The 22775-nt window shown below is 39.2% G+C and overlaps 3 protein-coding genes across 10 annotated transcripts; all 3 read left to right on the top strand.

The window, feature by feature from the left end:
- The first annotated feature begins 91 nt into the window (after positions 1-91).
- clpp (caseinolytic mitochondrial matrix peptidase proteolytic subunit) lies at positions 92-2407 on the top strand. Its single transcript, XM_061303349.1, has 7 exons — positions 92-251; positions 894-995; positions 1143-1214; positions 1317-1413; positions 1594-1781; positions 1877-1982; positions 2109-2407. Exons 1-7 carry the CDS (start codon positions 234-236, stop codon positions 2339-2341), a joined length of 816 nt encoding a protein of 271 aa, XP_061159333.1. The 5' UTR covers positions 92-233; the 3' UTR covers positions 2342-2407.
- Positions 2408-2685: 278 nt separating this feature from the next.
- Positions 2686-15480, top strand: carm1 (coactivator-associated arginine methyltransferase 1). Of its 8 annotated transcripts, none has more exons than XR_009718538.1 (16): positions 2686-2860; positions 4514-4639; positions 4723-4829; positions 4939-5043; positions 5250-5360; positions 5470-5647; positions 5775-5865; positions 6045-6126; positions 6333-6418; positions 6509-6598; positions 6856-6993; positions 7286-7375; positions 7578-7675; positions 10946-11840; positions 14392-14460; positions 14577-14648. XR_009718538.1 is itself a non-coding variant. In XM_061302995.1 (16 exons), exons 1-16 carry the CDS (start codon positions 2719-2721, stop codon positions 14714-14716), a joined length of 1734 nt encoding a protein of 577 aa, XP_061158979.1. In that variant the 5' UTR covers positions 2686-2718; the 3' UTR covers positions 14717-15480. The 8 variants fall into 8 exon arrangements, 5 of the variants coding, with proteins under 5 accessions (XP_061158979.1, XP_061158980.1, XP_061158983.1 ...); XR_009718537.1 differs by having other exon boundaries at positions 14392-14503; positions 14577-14595; XR_009718536.1 differs by lacking the exon at positions 14577-14648 and adding an exon at positions 13445-13510 and having other exon boundaries at positions 14392-14466.
- Positions 15481-16325: 845 nt separating this feature from the next.
- On the top strand, positions 16326-21209 carry LOC133170242 (all-trans-retinol 13,14-reductase-like). The gene is given in 13 exon segments (XM_061302994.1): positions 16326-16905; positions 17141-17278; positions 17281-17313; positions 17884-18022; positions 18094-18196; positions 18321-18516; positions 18613-18810; positions 18987-19106; positions 19190-19328; positions 19548-19657; positions 19724-19890; positions 20771-20930; positions 21000-21209. Coding segments are annotated over 13 exon segments (1812 nt in total). The 5' UTR covers positions 16326-16745; the 3' UTR covers positions 21149-21209.
- The last annotated feature ends 1566 nt before the right edge of the window (positions 21210-22775 follow it).

Raw genomic sequence — 22775 nt, 5'->3', positions numbered from 1 at the left:
TCATTTCCAACGTTAATAATTTCAAGTATTGGACGCAAACTGCGAATGTGGACACAGCTACTTGCCGTAGTTAGTGATTCAAGATGGCCGACTTGTTGCGCATGCGCGCCTCAGATCATGCGTGCCCGAATAGGTAACAGATTGTGTCTTGGGCAAAGTCAGTTTATCTGAAAGCCAGTTCAACTAACTCTCTCCTGGTCACGTTAGGAGTTAAACACACACAATTCTCAACAATGAGGGCGCTTTTCACGGTCAGTAATGCTCTTGACTTTTTATTTAAACGTACTCACCGGAATGATTGCAATGCAAAACGAAAATGACTCTGTGCGTATTGGTTGGTCCGTGTTATGGAAGTACAGTTGTATCCATGTTTCTCCAAAGACTAAACATTTCGAAACCCAAGGAAACGCACAAATGAGATGGTAAAACTTCGGCATTTCATTAATATAACTTCGTGGTGGCAGTTTGAACAACATTTGAACCCCTGAGCAGCCAGTTTAAGCTCTTTCCCTTCTTTAACACATCCATTTCAAATGAATTAGCTCAACATAACAAAATGATTTGATCAATATTTAAGATTTTATGGACATCTTCTCCATAGGTGCGCAGTTACGCACGCAAGCTTAATGTCGCTTAATGAGTAAAATGATGTCCACAAAATCCAAAATATTGAGGTACATCTGAATACAGGTTATACAAATGCTCAGGCTGCGCCCCCCAAAGGCTAGTGCAGGTACAACATCTACTCGGGTTCAGCTTGACTGTTGATGACGTCAGACTACGGCAGCTCTAGTTGGACAAACTACACTCAACCCTAATAAATTAGAACGCACAAACAAGCTGTTTAAAATATGTTCATATGTCTTCTGTCTTTCTTGCTTCTTGTCTTTTAGGGGGTGTTTCGAACAGTGGGACTTGGAATGAAATTAAGAAGATCAATCCACTACAGTCCTGCATGGCAAAGTCCTCTAATACCCATAGTTATAGAGCAAACGGTCAGTGAAATATTCTTTTGCTTGAATTTATTTATTGTTTTGTATTACATGGTAGTGTGGTCACAATACCCAAAATTTGTCTTCCATACTATGAATGCCTAAAGTAGTCACGCATAAAATATAAAAGTTTTTTGTGTTTCATTTCAGGGCAGAGGAGAACGCGCCTATGACATATATTCTCGCCTACTTAGAGAGAGAATAATTTGTGTAATGGGTCCGGTAAGTCTCTTGCTTGAATGGTTTTATTCAGATGGTTTTGTTTTATGATACGCTTTTACGATGATGACAGCATATCTTTTTTTATTTGACGCCTCCTCTAAGATTGATGACTCTGTGGCCAGTCTGGTTATTGCCCAGCTGCTTTTTCTTCAGTCTGAAAGCAACAACAAACCAATCCACATGTACATCAACAGCCCTGGTGAGAAATTGGAGGTCTTCAAGAAATCCTCATTATTGTGCCATTTGAATAATAAGGCTTCATATATATCTAAAATGTGATTGTGAAGGTGAAACAGATAATATAGATAATAATAACAAGAAAAAAATATATATATATCATTTATATACTCTTTAGTAAGATGTTTCTTAATTCCCTTAGGTGGTGTGGTAACAGCAGGTCTGGCTATATATGACACCATGCAATATATCCTTAATCCCATCTCCACTTGGTGCGTTGGTCAAGCTGCTAGTATGGGTAGTTTGCTTCTTGCAGCAGGGACAACTGGCATGAGGCATTCATTACCCAACGCCCGTATCATGGTCCATCAGCCATCCGGAGGTGCTCGGGTAAGACAAATCCAGATTTCAAATCAAAACGAGAAGATTTTCTCTGCCTGCAGTTATAAAATATCTTACATTGCGATGTAATTGTTCTTTTCCAGGGTCAGGCCACTGATATCGCCATCCAGGCTGAAGAGATCATGAAATTGAAAAAACAAATAAATAATCTGTATTCCAAACACACTGGGCAAATGCTCGAAACTATTGGTAAGGTCCCTCCAGAAATGTTTTATGACACGTTTTATGTAAACAAACTCTAATCAATGATATTAAAAATGACTTCTGGCACAAGGTCAGTGATGAATGTTAGTTTTTAATTGTTCTGTTTTCCAGAGAATATAATGGAGAGAGACCGCTATATGAGCCCCATGGAGGCCCAGGACTTTGGTCTCATCGACATGGTCCTTGTCCACCCACCCCAACCCGGTAAAGATGAGCCTGAACTGGTTCAGAAAGAGTCTACCACAGCAGCTAGTCCCTCTGCAATCCTAGAGTCTTCAGAACAAAACAATGCTTCAAGTGGAACATCCCACCCCACCCCTCACACAAACCCCAACCACAATTGATAATACAATTGTCTATATTCTGTATACTTTTTGTGATTATTAAAAAAATAATATTAATAACTTAAACTGGCTTCTGTCCTTCCATGGAGCATCAACAGTAAGTCACCGAAGTGACATTAATAAATTAAATCTAACATCAATTATTAAAAATAGGAATATGCTGTTTGGTTAACAGTGAATGGAGACTTTTTATTCCTGTCGTTTCTACATAAAGCGAAATAAAAGATTGAACTCAAGATATGGGTTCAAGAACGTTGTGTATGTTTTCGTAACATCATTTTATTGAAAGGGGGCGCTGTTGCAGTGTTTTATGTATCCCGAATTGTGAAGTAGAATGCCACACAGACCTGCCTGACCTGTACACTTTCAGATTGAAAATGGCGGTCTCGGTGTTTCCCGGCGTACGGCTGCTGACTATCGGAGACGCAAATGGAGAAATACAGCGACACTCAGAACAGCAACCATTGCGTTTGGAAGTAAAAACCACACAGGAGACTGCATTACTCAACCTCTCTAATGGTACGGTAACCATTTCAACATTAACGCATCGGACATGTGTGGCATCTACACCACCAGTGCTAAAGCTAAGCTAAGCTACGCGAAACTATACTATGCTATGTTATGCTATGGTATGCTAAGCTATGCTAAGCTATGCTATGGTTTGCTTTGCTTTGCACATGCTTATACAGCTTTTCTGATAGCCTTGGCTAACGGTAATGCATGACGCGGTAACGAAGCGTTTCAGGAGGGAACCGCAAGGCAAATATTTTTCCAGTGCCTCGGTTGTAGGCGTAATTATACTCGTGATAAAATATCGTCTGTTTAACATGGCTAAAAAAAGACAACGTCGAATAGCTGCAATACATCAATATACATTTGAATCTTTTAACACGCGGTGTAGTTTTGTGTAACGATGCTCTTGAATATTAATTGCAATGATTTGAAAGGTTTGATCATTTTTCTAATTCTATTTTGCGATTAGTCCATAGAGGTTGCAACATTGTTTTGGGAAAAATGTCAACGTTACGAGCAGCGGGACGTTGAGGTCTTAGCGGTAGCCCCTTGTACAGTAGTAGATCGCTTAATCGTATATCTCCAGTTACTTGACAAAGCCGTCTAAATACAGCATAACATTGTGTAGTTAGATGAATTGTTATTGATGCTTTTCTTTCATTTTTGATTAAAGGCCTTCCTTATGCATTCGTCTTTGTTCTTGAAACAATAGGCTCGCTTTTCCCTCCTAAAATCAAATTAAGGCTGCATTAATGAAACTGTTCTTTCCCAATAATATTCTTATACATATTTAATTCTTTATTCAAAACAGTCTGATGTGTACTCATTATTAGGCATTGCTTATTTTGTCATGAACTGCAACTCTTGCTAGGATTATTTTGCCTAGGGCTGAACAATTTAGTGTTTACAGACCGAACTTGTGATCTCAAACAACACAATTTTGACTTTGTCAAAGCTGTGATTGTTAAAGGGCTCTTATGTCCCATGCTCACCCATCAATGGCATTACTGTGGAGTGTGGACATGTCTACACTAAACAGTGCTGCACTGGTTAAAAAAAATAAACAGTAGCATATATGTATGCAGGCCTTGATGTAAGTGTTTACTTTTACGACTGTTTGCGTACTCCTAGGCGCTAAGCTAGTTTACACTGAAGCAACACGGACTTTATTGAGAACATATGTAAATCTGTGCAGCGGAAAAGAGACGTGTGATGACGGCTGACAAATAAACTACCCAGTCGGGCTCGATGATGAACTACCTCCAGAAAGCCAAAGTGATTGTTATTGGATCAAATCAGTCCTATTTTTAGCATTCAGCAATCAATCGGATCGAACATATTTGAAAACAGGTGTATAACCTAATGCACAAGTAACTGAAAGGCTCACCCCGCCCTTCTCTGCCTCAAGAAAAACACCACACATTAATAACCTAAATATATATATAGATGCTACTTAAAGCATCACAGCAAGAGTGACACCATGTTACGTCGCCACTCACGAACCACTCATGACTTGAATACATTGATTTTTCATGTACATTTTTGTCTCTACGCCAAAAATGCCATGATATTGACCCAGCTGCAAAACAGACACTGGAACATGAATTGTTTTGAAATTTCATCTGATACAGAATCTCCTTTTTCTTTTTCTTTTTCCAGGAGAGGACGCAAGTATCTTCAAGTGTTCAGTTTCTAAGGAGACGGAATGCAGCAGAGTGGGGAAGCAGTCGTTCATTATCACACTGGGCTGCAACAGTGTCCTAATTCAGTTTTCCTCACCTGCAGGTACCCTAACTTCAAAGTTGGATTTTATTGTTAGCACCGCTAGTTAACTTGTAACCTGATCTGTTGCACCGTTTCAACTTTAGACTTTCAGTCCTTTTATAACGTCTTGAAGAATTGTCGGGGCCATCTTTGTGAGCGGTCAGTCTTCAGTGACAGAACAGAGGAATCATCTGCCATACAGTACTTCCAGGTGAGTAGACACTTAGCATGAATCCCTTGAGCATTTGTAGAGGATTTTGATCTTTCTCTTTTTTAACTGCAATGAATCATATTTACTTCTTTGTTTTTCATACTTGCAGTTTTATGGATACCTCTCGCAACAACAGAATATGATGCAGGACTATGTGCGCACAGGGACTTACCAACGGGCCATTTTGCAGAACCACGCCGACTTTGAGGACAAGGTAATGAGCTGTTCAAGTTATTTTTAACAACGTCTAGATTCATGTCACTCGCCCAGCTTGGTCAACTCAGGGATGTGTTGAGCCATATTAATCGCTCTGGCTATAGAAAAGCACAATAAATCCAATGCATTAGATTAATAATAATAATAATATGCCAATGTACAGTTTTTAATCAACGGCTGTGTTATGTTGATGTTCTCCTCCAGATTGTGCTGGATGTTGGATGTGGCTCTGGGATCCTGTCTTTCTTTGCGGCCCAGGCAGGAGCAAAGAAGGTCTATGCTGTGGAAGCAAGTACAATGGCTCAGCATGCTGAGGTACACACTCAAAAGCAATATTTCAAAACCTAAACGTAATAGCAGTAAATGAGGGTGTGGTTCCGACATCAATCAAACCTGACTCATCACGTGTGTGCTACTTTTGCAGGTGCTGGTTAACAGTAACCATCTTGGGGACCATGTAATTGTTGTACCAGGAAAGGTGGAGGAGGTGACACTCCCTGAACAAGTGGACATCATCATATCAGAGCCCATGGGCTATATGCTTTTTAATGAGCGGATGCTGGAGAGCTACTTGCATGCCAAGAAGTTCCTTAAACCCAATGGTACACTTGATTATAATGATAAAATCCCAAAGAAAGTTGGATTAAATGTTGTTGTATTTTACATGATTAGTTTGTACAATTCTGATTAACGAGGACATGTTTTTCTTCTTTGTTGCTTTGGTTTTAGGTAAAATGTTCCCGACCATTGGGGATGTTCACCTGGCACCTTTCACAGATGAGCAACTATACATGGAGCAGTTCACAAAAGCTAATTTTTGGTGAGTAGGGGGAAAAAAAAAAACAGGCAAGACTTGATGGAGATAAATAATTCTCAATTTATTCTGGGTTGGCTGCAAAAAACAAGTGACAAAAGATATTTATACTCCGGTCTAATATTGATATTAGACACATTTGCAACGTTTTAAAACATAAAATTATTATTATTTTGGTTCCTCAGGTACCAGCCCTCTTTCCATGGTGTAGATCTCTCTGCGCTGCGGGGTGCAGCAGTGGATGAATATTTCCGCCAGCCAATCGTGGTACGTATACCAAGGACAGTCAATAAGCGGACTCTGGCCTGTTAGCTAATCCGCTCATTGTGGTCCTAAATATATGCACAGACCCATTGTAAATTGTGTGTATAATGGCTGAACTGATCAAGTAGTTGGGCTAGTAGGTTATTGCAGAAACTATTAGCACTATGTTACTTTTGCTTGATGGGACGACCTCACATCTCCATCCACAGGACACGTTTGATATCCGTATCTTGATGGCAAAGTCAGTCAAATACACAGTCAATTTTCTGGAGGCGAAAGAAGAGGATCTTTACAGGTACGTGTTCACAGATTCATGATAGGTGTATGTGAGAGAGAGATACAAGTCAACCAAATGTATTTTATTACCTTTTCCCTTGTCTTTTAGGATAGAGATCCCCTTTAAGTTCCACATGATGCACTCGGGCCTTGTACACGGTCTGGCTTTCTGGTTTGACGTGGCATTCATAGGATCAGTGTAAGTCACACGATAAATTATTAACGAGAACAAGATGAGATTTTGATAATTTTCTAATACAAACGAATGCCTGATAGAAATGTTACCTTTTTTTTTATTATTATTATTTTATTTTATTTTATTGAGCAGACATGAAAAAATGAATGATCTAGCTCTAAAGTGCATTTGTGAACATAAACAGGAGAGTCCCTCTGCTTCAAGTGCTATATAAATAAATGTCCTCTCACTCAAAGTCATTGCTTGTTGTCTCCTGACAGGACGACAGTGTGGCTGTCCACTGCACCTACAGAACCTCTTACTCACTGGTATCAGGTACGCTGTTTGCTGCAGTCTCCTTTGTTCACAAAGGCTGGGGATACACTGTCCGGGACTGCAATACTAGTGGCCAACAAAAGGTGATTATTGTCTCTGAATAAGAAACTGATCATCCAGAAATGTGACCGCATTTTACTAGCTCCGCATTTTACTACATATGTTTACTTATTTCTTTCTTAATATTTTGCAATTGAACGTTGTGTTTTGTTTTTGTGCCACTAAAACAATGCAGATTGTCATGTTGAGTTAAAAACCATAGAATCAAAATGTGTTTTTAACCTAAACTGTCTATTTTTCATTGAAATTAAAAAAAAAAAAAAATCTGTTGCCATTCAGGTCTTATTCATCAGGTGATACTTTATTTCCCAACAGACAAAGTTATGACATCAGTATTGCTGCCCAGGTGGACCAGACTGGATCAAAGTCCAGCAACCTCTTGGATTTAAAGAACCCATTTTTTAGGTGAGTCAATTACTAAATGAATGGGTTCCTTTACTCATTTTCGAGTCGGTTTACAAAGCTTTGTCCGAGATTTCGCGACAATTTGCGTTGAAAACTGAATATGTTAAGTATTGCACTTAAACCAGATTGTTGATTGTTGTGGCAAAGCCACCTCCATGGGAGTGCTCTGTTTTCATAATGTCAAACATATATGTATTTACAGGTACACGGGTACCACCCCAAATCCACCTCCTGGGTCGCATTACACCTCCCCCTCTGAGAATATCTGGAATACAGGAATATCCTACAGCATGAGTCAAGGTATGTCCACATCAGGTGAATAACAAACATTAAAGCAAGATGTTAAGAATTAATTTAATTAATGTATTCACTGGGAACACCCAACCTCGAAAACGTTCTTCATCCTTATATACACACATGGACAAAATACATGGTACACTTCTATTAATGGAAGAAAACCCCCTAGGAGTCACAGAGATTGTGTGAAGTTAGCTACAAATTCAAAAATATAAATTTAAAAATGCTTTTGAGTTGTGGTTCAACGGAAAGTTTTTAAAAACTCATGAAACAGGCCTGGACAAAAATGATGATCTCCTTACATTCATATTTTGTTGTACAACCTTTTGAATCCAGTGTTGAGTTTGTGCAATTTTTTCATTTTCAATTTGTTCCGTTTTTGGTAACCTGAGACTGAGACCAAGCTTTCCGACACTGGCAGCATATTTTTCTCTAGAATACCTTGATCGTCGTGAGATTTAATTGTACTCTCAGATTCAAAATATTAATAGAAGTAATATTATCAAAAAATATTAATGTATTTGGTTGTAACTACCGAATTGTTTTGGGGGGGGATTGTTCCAAATGGCTTACTTATTTATCACATTGCATCAATATCGCTGCCCTGCCATCCAGCTACAACGACGAGAGCTGGACTGGTTTAGATCGATGTTGGCCACACATCAACATAATTTTTATGTTATGTTATCAAAATGACTCAACTTTGGGTTCTTTTGCAAATACAAAAAATGTGTTGTTTTTGGTCCAATTTCTTTAACCCAAATTGGGTTGTTTTTAATGTAGCATTTTTAAGGGTGTATTTTTTTGCCATTTGCCAGCATTTCGTAGTGTAGGTGTGAGTTTAAATACCTATAACTTCTGATTTAGTCAATCAGAGCATCCCTTTTGTTCCGTTCGTATTCTGACAATTTCCCTTGCTGGTCACTCCCGCCTTTCGCAATCTGTTGTGTAATATTGGCCGAGTGGCATCCTGATGTATGGTGTGCTGTAGTTCCAAAACGATATTGATGGAGAAGCATTGAAAGAAGCACAGTCAGACATGAACTGCCCATAGCTAGTTTGTTCATTACAAAAAAAAAAAAAGTCATTGATGTAGAAGGACTGAAACTTGTACAATTTGCTAATGAGGACGTAAAATTTTCAATGGTCATTTTCAACACATGTGCAATATTTATTCATTCATTTTTTTACAAAACGGCCTTTATTTCTGCATTGAAATGGGAATGTATGGCACCTTCATCATCCTCATCATCATAGTGAAAACACATTGGTCATTGATTATGCGCTCCCTTAATATATGTGTAAATGTGTTTTTATTGTGGTAAAGACCTAAAAAGGTGCTATAAATGTGATCAAATGTGTATTCCTGTATCGCACATTTTATTTATAACATAACCCTCACGATTGAGTGGGATGTATTTCATATTAAAATTAGAGCTCGGAATGGCACCAACCTTAGCAATAGCCGTGAAGTCACAGCAGGCATTACAGCCGTTAACCATCTTATTTATGGCGTGCTATAGGTGGCAGTAACGTACCAAAAGTATTTTCCAAGTAGAAATTCAGAAACACGAGAAGAGTAATCAAAGCAAAAAAAAATGTGGGATGAGAAATTACAGCAGTAAAAGGCGCAATATCGGACCAGGATTCGACCTTTGGCCATAAAGCGACGCGGGATTCTAGTTAAGGTAAGCCATTTTAAACTAAAATTAAAACATTACTGTATTTGGAGGCAGAAGTTTTGTCAAACGCGTTTCCTGCCATCAACACTGGGGTGGGTTCAGAGATGCTTTTTTGACGCGCTAACACCGCTCTGAGATTGTGTTTTTGCCCACCTCTATCTGATTTATCAAAAAAAAAATCTTCGTATTTTTGGTTATGTGACCTCAGTCTGAATGATAGACTGACGCACTTCTTTTTTGAAGCACTCTACGGCACATTTAAACAATACACTGAATTCACTGAATGAATGCATTGCTTTTGGGTGGCGCTAACTGTTAAAAAGGTCATAAACAGATTGTATCTAATTCACAAAACATACACGTGATTACGATGCCAAGCAGAATGTGTCTCAATGGGCCTGTGGTATATGTGCGTACTGAATTTAAATGTAATTGGCGGAGAAATTACCCACCTCCATGCAAATGAAACTCATTGGTTAAGAAAGTGTAATTGACTAACACCAATGCTAATAACCATGCACAGTTTTGGGAGTGCAAACAATGCTGACAGAAAGCTGGTATAAAATTCGGAAGCGGAAGTCTTAAAAGAGCAATGTGAGGGAACACTCTGACATCCATCCATCCATCCATCCATCCATCCATCCATCCATCCATCCATCCATCCATCCATCCATCCATCCTTCCTAATAATGGGAAGAATATGAACAAAAATCATACGTTTCACCATGTTTACTAAAAGAACAAGAATTATTGGTGGCGAGTCTGAGCTCCAGTGTTCTTCGTCAGTTTATGTGATGTATTTTTCCCAAAGAATGTGATTTATACTCCTGTTTTTTTTTTTTTCCTCTCTCTATAGAAGCCTATACTCAAAGCGCTCACAGTTGATGCATTATTCATACGCTCACCCATTCACACTCTGGTAGTGGTAAACTATGTAAATAGCCACAGCTGCCCTGGGGCGGCAGGCTGAACTATTTTTTGAATTGAATTTCATTGCCTTAATTGTCATTGTACAACTGGTCTACAACGAAATTAAGATATTCCACCAGTGGGAGGCTGCTGCCAGGCGCCGCTAGGAACAATTTAGGGTTCAGTGTCTTGCTCAAGGACACTTTGTCATGGTCTCCAGGGGTGAGGAATCAACCCACCACCTTCAAGTTGTGAGCGCTGTGTGCCTGTGTGTTTCTGCGTGTCTGCGTGCACATGTTTCTCAAAGGGGTGGGATTTTAAGTAAAACTTTTGTGGAACATCTGTAGTTTGCTCTGCAAAATTAAAACGATTGTCTTCCAGGAGCGATGACTTTCATCATTTTTACCAAAGATTATTAATCCTTATCCTGAATTTTTTTTATTTCAAGGATAGCCCCTTGAGAGATATCTCATTTTCAAATAGGTCCTTTCAACACACACACAAATAATATCGAATTGCAACACAATTTTAATTCACCTTATTTCAACAATAAAGCTTAGCGCTTAATGTAAAGTAATTCAACCAACCTCCAACTGTGCTCCCATACGTGCCACCTTGATCCGATTGATTTTTTTTCTTTGTTAATATTGGTGATTGCTGTGTTTCTTATCATCCTATCCAGGAATGCCTGCAGCTTATGACCTTAGTACAGTCATTGGCAGTGGCTCATCAGTCTCTCACAACAACCTTATTCCTAGGTACGTCTTTCTCCCTGTTTTGTCACTGCAACGCAAGACAGCATTGTCAAGAGTTTTGACAAGGCCATCCAAACGCAAACCAACCAAATTCTCACCAAATGCAAAACTTGCCCCTTAGAACCAAATGCTGATCTCAGATGTGCGCAGTGTGTAAGAAGTAGTGAAGTACTCGTATCATAACATGAATTTCAGCTGACACAAATGACACGTTACCTTAATTCCCAATTGTCTGAACTTCAACAAAAAAAATACATACATATAAAATACACATCATTCCCTTTCCCCAGCAAGATCGACAAATTATATCTATATAGATATATATATCTATATAGATATAGATATATTACCTTCCTCAATGAGTGACCTCCACGTGTAAATAAATATTCGAGTCACGATATTTACGTATAATGGCATTTTAAAAAGTATGATGTGCACATTTCAGGTGGCTTCCTTGAGCAACCCATTCATTGATGCACGTGTGCTATACATACATTTGCTATCAGCTTAAAACATGGAGACGTATTTGTGTGCATGAAGAGAGTGGATCACTCGGATCACTTGTACTGATAAATACTTGTATCCGAATATTTATCTTATCATTTGTGGTATACTCCACTTTTGCATGGTAGGACAATTGACCACTCCAAATCGCCCGTAGTTGTAAGTGTGAATGGTTGTTCGATACAATAATGACCTTACTTCTGGGTAAATCATACAATAAGTGATCAAGTGGGGCACTTGTTGTTTTTTTCCGCATAGAGCAGAGGAAGCAGTTTTCAGTGGACCCAGGATTCTCACTAGATCTACAACAACAACAATGTCAGTGGAATCCAAAGTGTTAAGTTTTTGTTGTAGTTCTGGGCTGCAGCATAGCTGTACCGCTGCATGACAATGTCCACAATTAGTTTGTGCATGTTTGTGCATTTACAAAAAAAATGCTGCTGTTAAGCTTTGGTGAAAAAAATTAATAATAATGCGCCTGCAAACGTGATACGCGGCCAACTTTAAGAGCAGCCTGACTTGCGAGCTATATTCCTAATTTCGTTGTATACCTGTTGTACAATGACAATAAAGGCATTCTATCATGTGTGCCGCGCGCAGAGCACTCGGCCTTTTGCATATGTTGTTGGTCACTGACAGTGACCCCGTAATTGACCTAGAAAGTTCCAAATGGGTGAAAGTTCCCTTTTGGACATCTGCCATGTGTGTGTCTTATAAAGTGTGTGAAGTGTGTGCTGCAAACACACTGATACTCTCAGTTCAATCCTTTCGACTTATTTTCAACCACAGCTATCAAATCTGAATTTTTTTTTTCATCAAAAGTCTCCAACTTGGTGTTGCAACGAGGAATGGGTGAAACAGCCTAAAGATCATTTTGCCATGCTTGTGGCATCATATTAAAAAAAAAAAGCTGAAGGTATTGAGTAAAGGCTGCGAATACTTGATTGACATGTTTTTTTTGTTTTTTTGGTGTGTAAAGTTCCAAAAGTTGAAAGATTATGAAATTGACTATTTTGAAATGAAGCTGTAACATGGGAAAAGGGGAATGCGTTCCGGATGCACTGTATGTTTCACGTTGTCCAAATTGCAACATGTGTTTGAGTTAATTGGAATGTAAATTGACAAACACAAAAGTGTGTTCATCTTTTTCTTGAAAACAAGCAACGGCCTCTGCTTTTGACCCAATGCGTGCTAGCTTCCGCAGGAAATATCGATTATCACGTGGGGTACCTAGACCTAAATCTCCATTTTACTCTGTTCGATCCTATGCGACTTTCTGTCTAATGTGGTTCGGCCATGGACCCCAGTTTTTTTTTTATTATCAAAAAAAGCCAGCCACCAGTTAAGCGAAATTAATTGATTTCTTCTGTGGATTTCACGACCGGCGTAGGAAATTAAAAGAAATGATTCACATCTAACTCACAGTTACAATGACCGCAGTTGTTGCGACAAACTAATCATGAGTCAGCACTTAGTTGGATCAAGTTGGATTTGATGGTTCACCTTCAAGAGGCACTAGTCCTTAGTAAATCCTTCTTTTTTGTAAGTCTTGGGCTCTTATATGTACCACAAAATTTTTGCAACGCTCTATAAAAAGTACAATTTCATTAAAAAATTCTCAAGGAACCTACAGAGACATTTTTTTAAAATTACACAATAAACTGATCAAATATTTTTCCCACCAGGCCTTGTTTGTGTTCATGGTTTCATGAGTTTTTATAAATGTTTAGCACCGCTAAAATTCATCTCGTTTTATTGGCAAAATATTGGTGAAATTTTGGATTATTTTTGAGAGCATCTGCTCTCAAAAAAACCATTTCGAAAGCAGTTCTTGTGGCGAACGAATTGTGAACCCAATTTTGATGAGCCGCCCCGTCACCCAGCAATTCAAAAACTCAAGCTGTTTTCCCTTGTCGTCTCAGGTCTTAACATGGTACAGCCCAAGTTTGAAGTCAATCGGGTGAACCAGCTAGGACAAGGGTACAAAGGTATGACCTGTAATTGTGCAAAAATTGGACCTTCAAAAACTCTTTTCCTGTGAGGAAACTTTCACTTTAACATTTCTGCCATGGACCTTTTTATACATTTTGAGGTGCTACAACTAACCTGCAAATCTTCGTAGGCCTAGGTCAAACCTACCCAGATTGTTTTTTTGTTTTTCCAACTCTTGGTGCAAACTTCTTATCCAACGCAATTGGTCACAGAAATTCATCAAATCACTCGCGCTAAGATTTACGCGTTAGTCATTCAGCTTCATACGGCCCTTTTAGCATCCGTTTAAAATAGTACTTGAAACAAAACCATCAGGGTCCATGACCAAGTCGCGTTAGACAGAAAGTCGCATAGGATCAAATCGAATAAAATCGAGATTTGAACCGTTCAGTGCGGTCTGCACGGGAAAATCGACAACGGAATTTCAGTACTTCATTTCATGGATGCATTTACAGGTCATTGCTGGCGAAAAGCTCCTGTACTGTTGTAACTGTAGGCAGGTCAAAGTGCAGCCATGGTTGCCAGATCCGCACAGCCGTGGTTGCCAGGTCTGCGTTGCATCTGTTACTTTGGGCTTATTGTTTCGACAAATCGCTTGGCAGTTGCGAGTTAAGGTTTTCATTTGCTTGTTTCATGGTGCAAGTCTGACTTTTTCAGCTCCCAAACTCTGGAGGGACCAGGGGATTGCTACTTATTTTATTTCACATATTTTCAGAGTACTTCTCACATTTACAGAATCGTAAGAGCGTTAACAAAGATGCAACAACACATAGACAAGTCATTGTTTCTGAGACTAATCATTGTGAGACTTAATAAATTAATAAAAATGAATGTTTTGATACGACAGCAAATAACTGCTTTTCTTTTTTGTTCGCAGTGAACACAGGTATTGTGAACCACACCCACTCCAGGATGGGCTCCATCATGAGCACAGGAATTGTCCAGGGTATGTCCAGTTAATAATCAACACAGTACAGAAATCCACATTGGTAAGCTAAGTGTATTTATCGTGCAAACAGTCACAGGGAGTCTTGAATTGTAATCCTTTGTTTTTTCTTTCAGGGGCTGCAGCAGGCCAATCAGGTCCCAGTAGCAGTGGTAATTACTATCCAGTCACCAACCAGTTTACCATGGGGGGTGCTGCTATTTCTATGGCTTCGCCCATGGTCATCCCCAGCAACACAATGCATTATGGCAGTTAAGATGAAGACTTTGCAAAGACCCCTTTAACTTGCCCCACTCTGCATGACGGACTTCCCAGTACAAAAAAAAAATAAGAAAAGAAAAAAACTGCCGCTGCCTCTTCTGAATTCTAACCGACCCATGGACTACAGCCGATACCAAAACCAGTGCTCTTCTGGCACTTTGTTCAACATCTTCATTTTGTTACTGTCTGTCCGTTATTGTACATCCCACTTTTATCCGTCCAAGCTCATTTTAAAATATAGATTCCCAAGGCCCTTGCACACCAATGAATTGCTGAGCCGCAGCAAGTTTTTGTCACCTCCGACTCTTTATTTCTCTTTTTTTATTTTTATTAATGTCGTGAATTTTTTGTTTCTCATGTTATCAAAAGAAAGCTCTACACCAGCTGCCAGATGGAGTCGTACTCCCAGTCCTTCATAACATCATGATCAATGCTTTCTTTCTTTTTTTGGGGGGAGGGGGTTGCTCTTTACATCATGTCATGTCAAACAAAAAAAATAGTGAGGAAAAAGAAAAACATTTGCACCATAACCTCAACTTCGGTGTATATGTATACAAGGAAACTTATATCCTGAAGTGTAATAGAATTTTTCTTTGGCAATCCAAACCTTTGTATGAACCATTTCTTTTTTGATCATTACCTGAGTATAGGTTATTGATGTGTTTTTGTTGCAGTCTTTCATAAAATAGATGGAGCCCACAATGAATGAACCGTTTGTTAACGTGTATGCTGAGCCATGACATAAATATGCACCTCTTATTTTTCTTTTTGTCTGCTGTAAATTGTGGTCCAGCAAGCTTTTCATTATGAGCCCGAGTGTATTCACTGAATTCACTGAACCCCATCCAAAGCTATTTATTATTATAAAAGGAGAGATTACAGTTTCAAAACTACTAGTAAGATTTGAATGCAACCTCACAACATTTTCTTCCAAGAAAAATTACAAATACAAGACAAAATCATACTTTAAAAACAGAAGTCGGCAAGGCCAGACCCAGGCCAATTATTGTTAAATACAAAAAATGAAAAAAAGAGGACTTTACAGAAGCAGTACGACAAAATAAGAAAGACTTGATGGCTCAATTAAAACCAGTGCGATAGAGAAACAATTGCCTATCTAAGATGCTATACTCTCGTCCCCCCCCCCCACACACACACACACAAGTACACAAAAACAGCAACATTTCCGGCACAAATGAATAACTAGTCATTGAATAATCTCCATATGTCAACATCCAAACCAACAAATACACAAAATATACTGAACACAAAGTTTTTGATTTTGAAAATAACCTTAACCCAAATAATCAATTCTATGGAGATAGCCACAACCGTAAATATGAATATTATACCAACAAACAATAGTAGAATAAATAAATTCCAAATTTCTATATCAGAAACTTGGCTTGACAATTTCTTGTATACAGATGTAGAAAAAAATATAAAATTCCTGAAGTATAATAAAAACTTGGATTTGCAGTTTTGGCACACTTAGCTTTTGGAATTAAAAAAAAAAAAAAGACCAGTGACCCTTCATAATCTAAAAAGCGTCTCTGTTTCCAAGAGTTAAGTTTGAAGTCACAGGTTTTTTTTTTTTTTTATAGAAAAAAAAGTGCCTTAAGGTACTTGACTAATGATCCCTTAATTATTCCTGGTTTTACTTATTTGTGTGACTTCACCCTTTTGAAATAATTAACAACTAGTTCTCTGTTTTCCCGCAATCTCGTGTCCATGATGTAGACAATGAGATGTCTTTCCTTTACTTCGCCGTACTTAAATTTGAAAAATGTTCGGAGTTATTTTATGAAACATCCTCTTTCATTCTTAATTGGCATCTATTTCCCTTTTCTTATACTTCACCCATAAAATTCCTTAGGAATGAATGCCTTGCTAAAGGCAATGAAGGGCTTTTGAAATATTTTGTCTGTAGTAACTCCGCCTCATCATTGCTCTCTTTTCCTTGTTAACCTTCCATAATTTCCTTATTTTTGCCGAGCTTTAGCCGCGTAAAGATCATTGATGCAATGTGGCTGTCTATTCTATTGAGCAGTATTTTGTTGGTCTTAGTGATTGTAATATTCCTGACTGTTAGGCAACGCTACAAGGTTTTTAGTGAGACCTGCCTTAGGCCTCCAGGACCCTTGGTTCACGATGACAAAAAGAGAGATGACAGGCTCAAGAAAGGTAAAAAAAAATCCATCAATTCTAATTTTTGCAGATTAAATCAATGTTTGTCTACTCTTTTAATAACTATTTAATCTTTTATGTTGGTCACATAAATTGATAGCCAGTCCTAGAATAAATGCATTTGTACATTCTACCTAAAACATATTGAGGTGGGCTAGTATTAGATAGTAATGATAAAACTAGGTTTTAATAATGTATGTCTTACAATATTTATCATATTTTTAATTTACAGGATTCCGCATGGATCGGGTTCCTAAAGCTCTGGATGCTGTGGTTATTGGAAGCGGTATGGGTGGTTTGACAGCTGCAGCTGTGTTGGCCAAGGCTGGAAAGAAGGTTCTTGTTTTGGAGCAACATGATCAGGCTGGTGGCCCTTCCAAAATAAGGGATTTGAGTTTGACGTAGGTAAGTCTATTGGCCTCTTTAAATACCCATGGTCTGATTATCGGTTTAATGTTTTTTAATCCAAAAATCTGAAAAATAAGTGTTAAATTTCAAAGGTTTTTTTTGGTTACATTTTCAATTGTAATTCTTAATTTGACAATGATAATGCTCTTGTAACATCAAAAAAAAAAGTTCATGAGTGATGTAGGGTTGCCTGAGTATAAGTAGCTACACTCTTAATTTTCATTAGTAATCCAGAAAATCAAATCAAATATATATGTTTTTTTAAATGCCATTTTAGAACCGGTGATCTTGTAAGAAAAATGGCATGTCTACTTAGCCTAACAACAATCATCAATATTTCATAAATCTCAGGGCTGCTTTGCTGGATTCTGTTTGAGCCTTTTCTTCACACATTGAGGGTCAGTGTCTTGCTCATGCTCACCTCAAATTGTTCACCAGGAGTGAGGATTGAACCTACCACCTTGGAGTTGGGAGTTGGACACTCTACTCCTGAACTACGCTGCACAGACCCTTTTTGCAAACACTACTCAAAATGGCTTCTGATCTGAATATATTTCATTCCACCAGGTATTCATTATCTTGGCCAGCTTCATGAGAACAGCCTGCTTCGAGTTGCACTGGATCAAATCACAGAGGGCCAGCTGCAGTTTACTCGGCTTGAGGAACACTTTGATACCTTGCTCTTGGGCCAACCTGGAAAACACAGGTATCCACAATACATAAATATTTTTTTGTTTTTATCACCATGTTTTGACCCATTTCGTATTCACTTCCTAGGCAGTATTCGATACATGCAGGGAAGACTGAAATGGCAACTGAATTGAAGAAGCAGTTTCCAGGAGAGGAGGATGCTATTGATGAATTCTTTCGATTAATGAAGGTAGATTAATAGGAAGTAACCGGGATGGATTTGCGGTTTAATACTTTGAATCTAAGACATTTTGCTTTTTTTTTTTTTGGAAAGTGTGTTAAACTGATTGTTAAATGTGTTTGTTCATTTGCAGTTAGCCTCACAACGGACACCACTTATTGCCTGTTTGAAGATTATTCCATATTGGCTGGTCACCTTCCTGGTGCGGACCGGACTATTAGATCGTATATCGACAGTGTTCCGCCTTGCAACCACGAACCACTCTGAAATAATGTCCCGTCTCACAAAAAACAAAGATCTTCAAGCTTTATCTGCTTACCTTTTCTACGGTACTGGGAATTCATCATATTTTAAATTCAGTATTATATGCATTGGACCCATATTGTTCAATTTATTGAGAGTTTTTTTTTATCATTTTTTTGAAGGTGTGCCTCCGAAGCAGTCGAGTTTTCTCATCAATGCGCTCCTTCTTCACCATTACAAACGTGGCGCATACTATCCAAGAGGAGGCGCCAGTGAGTTTGCTTTTCACATCATCCCTGTCATTCAGCAGACAGGGGGCGCTGTCTTGGTCAGGGCACCAGTGCAGCGTGTACTACTAAACCAGCAGGGGAAAGCTTGCGGTGAGATTTTTTTTTTTTTTTTTTGTTCTGATTACAGTTTTTATTTGCATTTTATAGTCTTTACATGCTAGTTTGATTATAATTTAATTAGAAATTTATAACGTTATATGAAATAGCATTATACCATTATGACATTATTAATGATTTATTTACCCATATTGGGATTTTTTTAACAGGAGTGACAGTGCTAAAAGGACAAGAGGAGCTTGAGATCCATGCTCCTGTTGTCATTTCCAATGCTGGAATCTTCAACACTTTCCAGAAGTTTCTGCCACAACAGATTCAACAAAAATCAGGTGAGTTTTCATGCATGTTTAGGATGTCAAAAACATTACAGATGAAAAAAATAAATAAATTGCTGTTGATCCTATATGAGCAGAGATCCAGTCATTGTTGAGTATGGTCCGCCATGGCATGGGTTCCTTCTTGGTCTTTGTTGGTCTGGATGGAACCAAAGAAGAGCTGGGAATTGTTTCCACAAATTTCTGGATGTATAAAGACAGCGACTTGGATACACTGTAAGTAAATTGTATTGATTCCCCCCTGTCATTTCAAATACATACTGGCTTTTTAATGTCTTAATTGGTTTATTTAGTTTAATTGAATTATGACCACTTACACATTCAAAACAGAGATACATTTCTTCATAGTGCTTCTCTTCATTAGGATTACAGTTAGTTTTGACAATTTTGGATTTCATTATATATGTGATGTCCTTGACCTACATATATGGGAAGAATGGAACAATACTCTTCGCTGACCAGAGATCAAGTCTTGGGGAACATTCCTATGATGTTCATCACCTTCCCATCTGCCAAAGATCCCACATCCAACATTCGACAACCAGGTAAATAAATCAAAGAGATCTGGGGTCAAATGTGCCCCTATAACGTATGACCTTATCTTCACTTAGGAAAATCCTGTATGACTTTGTTAACCATGGCTCGCTATGAGTGGTTTGAAGAATGGGAGGGGACAAAGATTGGCAAGAGGGGACAGGATTACCTGGATCTAAAAAACCACATGGCTCAGGAGATGCTGGAGTGGGCCATAACCATCTTCCCTCAACTTAAAGACAAGGTGTGTGTTGATCTTTTTAATGTATGTTAGTTTTTTTTACTTGTGTTATTCTACATCAAGGGTGTCGAACTACAGTCCTCTTGGAATCTTGGACAACATATTGGAACGCGGCCCCGAGGACAAGAGCTTGACACCTGTGACCTTTGACCATGATATTTCCCTAATAAAGTGGCCTGTTATTATGTACACTTGAAAATGGCGGTGTACCTAATGGAGTGTCCGTGTGATTCCCTCGTTAAGTGCACCTGCGTGAAAAGTTTTAGCTCATTTCACGTTCCGCAGAAGCTAAAACTTTTCACGCAGGTGCGCTTAACGAGGGTCACTTGGAAAACATATTGGAACGCGGCCCCGAGGACAAGAGCTTGACACCTGTGACCTTTGACCATGATATTTCCCTAATAAAGTGGCCTGTTATTAGGTACACTTGAAAATGGCGGTGTACCTAATGGAGTGTCCAAGTGACATCACAGATCAAACAGCCAATCAGGAGGTGGGGGTGAGGGCGGGTGTGGCACTTTTCACTTAAACCAGGGGTGTCGACCTCCAGTCCTCGAGGGGCCGCGTTCCAATACGTTTTCCAAGTTACCCTCGTTAAACACACCTGCGTGAAAAGTTTTAGCTTCTTTCAGGTTCTGCAGGAGCTAAAACTTTTCACGCAGCTGCACTTAACGAGGGAATCTTGGAAAACATGTTGGAATGCGGCCCCGAGGACTAGAGCTTTACACCCCTGTTTAAATGGATGTTTATTTCAAACTCATTGTCTTTTAAATGTGTTTTTAAGCGTTTTAAATGCTTTTGCTTTAGTGTACTTTTTTTGTGGTTTTATGTAGATTTTGACAAAATGTAACACACTTATTTTCAATTGTGTGTCTCTTTTTAGGTGGTTATGGTTGATGCAGCCACGCCTCTGACTAATGTCCATTATTTGGGTGCACCAAGAGGTGAGATGTATGGCGCTGAACACAATTTGGAGCGCTTCACTCCTGAAACGGTTGCAAGGACCAGGCCACAAACACCTATCAGTGGTCTATACTTAACAGGTGATTAAAAAAAGAAGAAAAAACACTGGAGTTGTAATTGACAGTATTTAACTGTGTGTTTGTTTACAGGTCAGGATGTGTTCTGTAATGGCATGGCTGGAGCTTTGCATGGTGGACTGCTCTGTGCCTCTGCTGTCCTAAATCAAATCCTCTATATTGACCTTCTGGCACTTAAGAACCGCCTAAAAAAGAAAAAGGCAAATCATAAGCTCACCTGAAAGTACTTATTTTATTTACTCATAACACCCAAAAAATGGAATCAATAAAAGTTGCATTACAGCATGCCTGATTCTTTGACCATAAACTTCCAAGGAAAAGCAATGGTGCAGAAGTAACAATGAGAGCGCCACTGCCCCCTGCTGTAGTAAACGCGCAATTACACTTTATTCTAGTACTGCCAAAAAAAAAGCCTGTTCCCCAGGGTCACACGCGCCCCCCCAGGAATAGCACCGCCCCCCCCCCCCCCTTGGGGGGCGCCCCACTATTTGAGAAGCACTGGCCTAGGTGACTGATTCACAATTTGGTTTTGTCTGATATCAGCGATTAAATAAAGAAAACCAACTGGCTGATTGATTTGTTTTAATTGAGAGGAAAAAACAACAGCAAAAGCATTTCACTAGCTGACCAGGAGATGGCGACAGCGTGGCATCTGAAGACCATGGATTGTTTGTTCTGCTATAGCCTAGGTGACTGATTCACAATTTGGTTTTGTCTGATAATAGATATTAAATAAAGAAAACCAACTGGCTAATTGATTTGTTTTAATTGAGAGAAAAAAAAACATCAGCAAAAGCATTTCACTAACTGACCAGGAGATGGCGACAGCGCGGCATCATGGATCGTTCTGCTATGCCGGTTTAAAAAAAAAAAAAATCGTAATTAGCTAGGGGTCAAAGGTCAAAGTTTACGGTTCAAAGTTCACCCAGGGGTCAAAGGTCGGTTCAAAGTTCACGGGGTCATGTGCGCATTTTCGATCTTTAACTAGAGTTGAAAGTTCAGGCTTCAAAGGTCACCCAGGGGTCACCACGGGGTCACCACGGGGTCACCGCGGGGTCACCGCGGTCACCACGGGGTCACCGCGGGGTCACCGCGGGTTCAAAGTTCAGGGTTCACTTTTTTTTTTTTTTTTTTTTTTTTTTAGGTTAACCTTTATTTAACCCAGTGCTTCTCAATTATTTTCTGTTACGCCCCCCCCTAGCAAGAAGAAAACTATTCGCGCCCCCCCTCCCCACCGTGACTATCCTAACTTGTCTTGTAAGTCGTAAAATGTTGCACTGTCGCAAACGTGACAGAAGTAACAATGAGAGCGCCACTGCCCCCTGCTGTAGTAAACGCGCAATTACACTTTATTCTAGTACTGCCAAAAAAAAAGCCTGTTCCCCAGGGTCACACGCGCCCCCCCAGGAATAGCACCGCCCCCCCCCCCTTGGGGGGCGCCCCACTATTTGAGAAGCACTGGCCTAGGTGACTGATTCACAATTTGGTTTTGTCTGATATCAGAGATTAAATAAAGAAAACCAACTGGCTGATTGATTTGTTTTAATTGAGAGGAAAAAAAACAGCAAAAGCATTTCACTAGCTGACCAGGAGATGGCGACAGCGTGGCATCTGAAGACCATGGATTGTTTGTTCTGCTATAGCCTAGGTGACTGATTCACAATTTGGTTTTGTCTGATAATAGATATTAAATAAAGAAAACCAACTGGCTAATTGATTTGTTTTAATTGAGAGAAAAAAAAACCATCAGCAAAAGCATTTCACTAACTGACCAGGAGATGGCGACACTCCTGGTGTGCATTTTGAGGTGACCTTGAGCAAGACACTGAACCCCAGTTAGCGCAGAAC

The sequence above is a fragment of the Syngnathus typhle genome, linkage group LG17 (assembly GCF_033458585.1).
Source record: "Syngnathus typhle isolate RoL2023-S1 ecotype Sweden linkage group LG17, RoL_Styp_1.0, whole genome shotgun sequence".
NCBI lineage: Eukaryota > Metazoa > Chordata > Actinopteri > Syngnathiformes > Syngnathidae > Syngnathus > Syngnathus typhle.
Note: the sequence above shows the minus strand (reverse complement) of the source record. Positions and strands in the feature narration are given on the sequence as shown.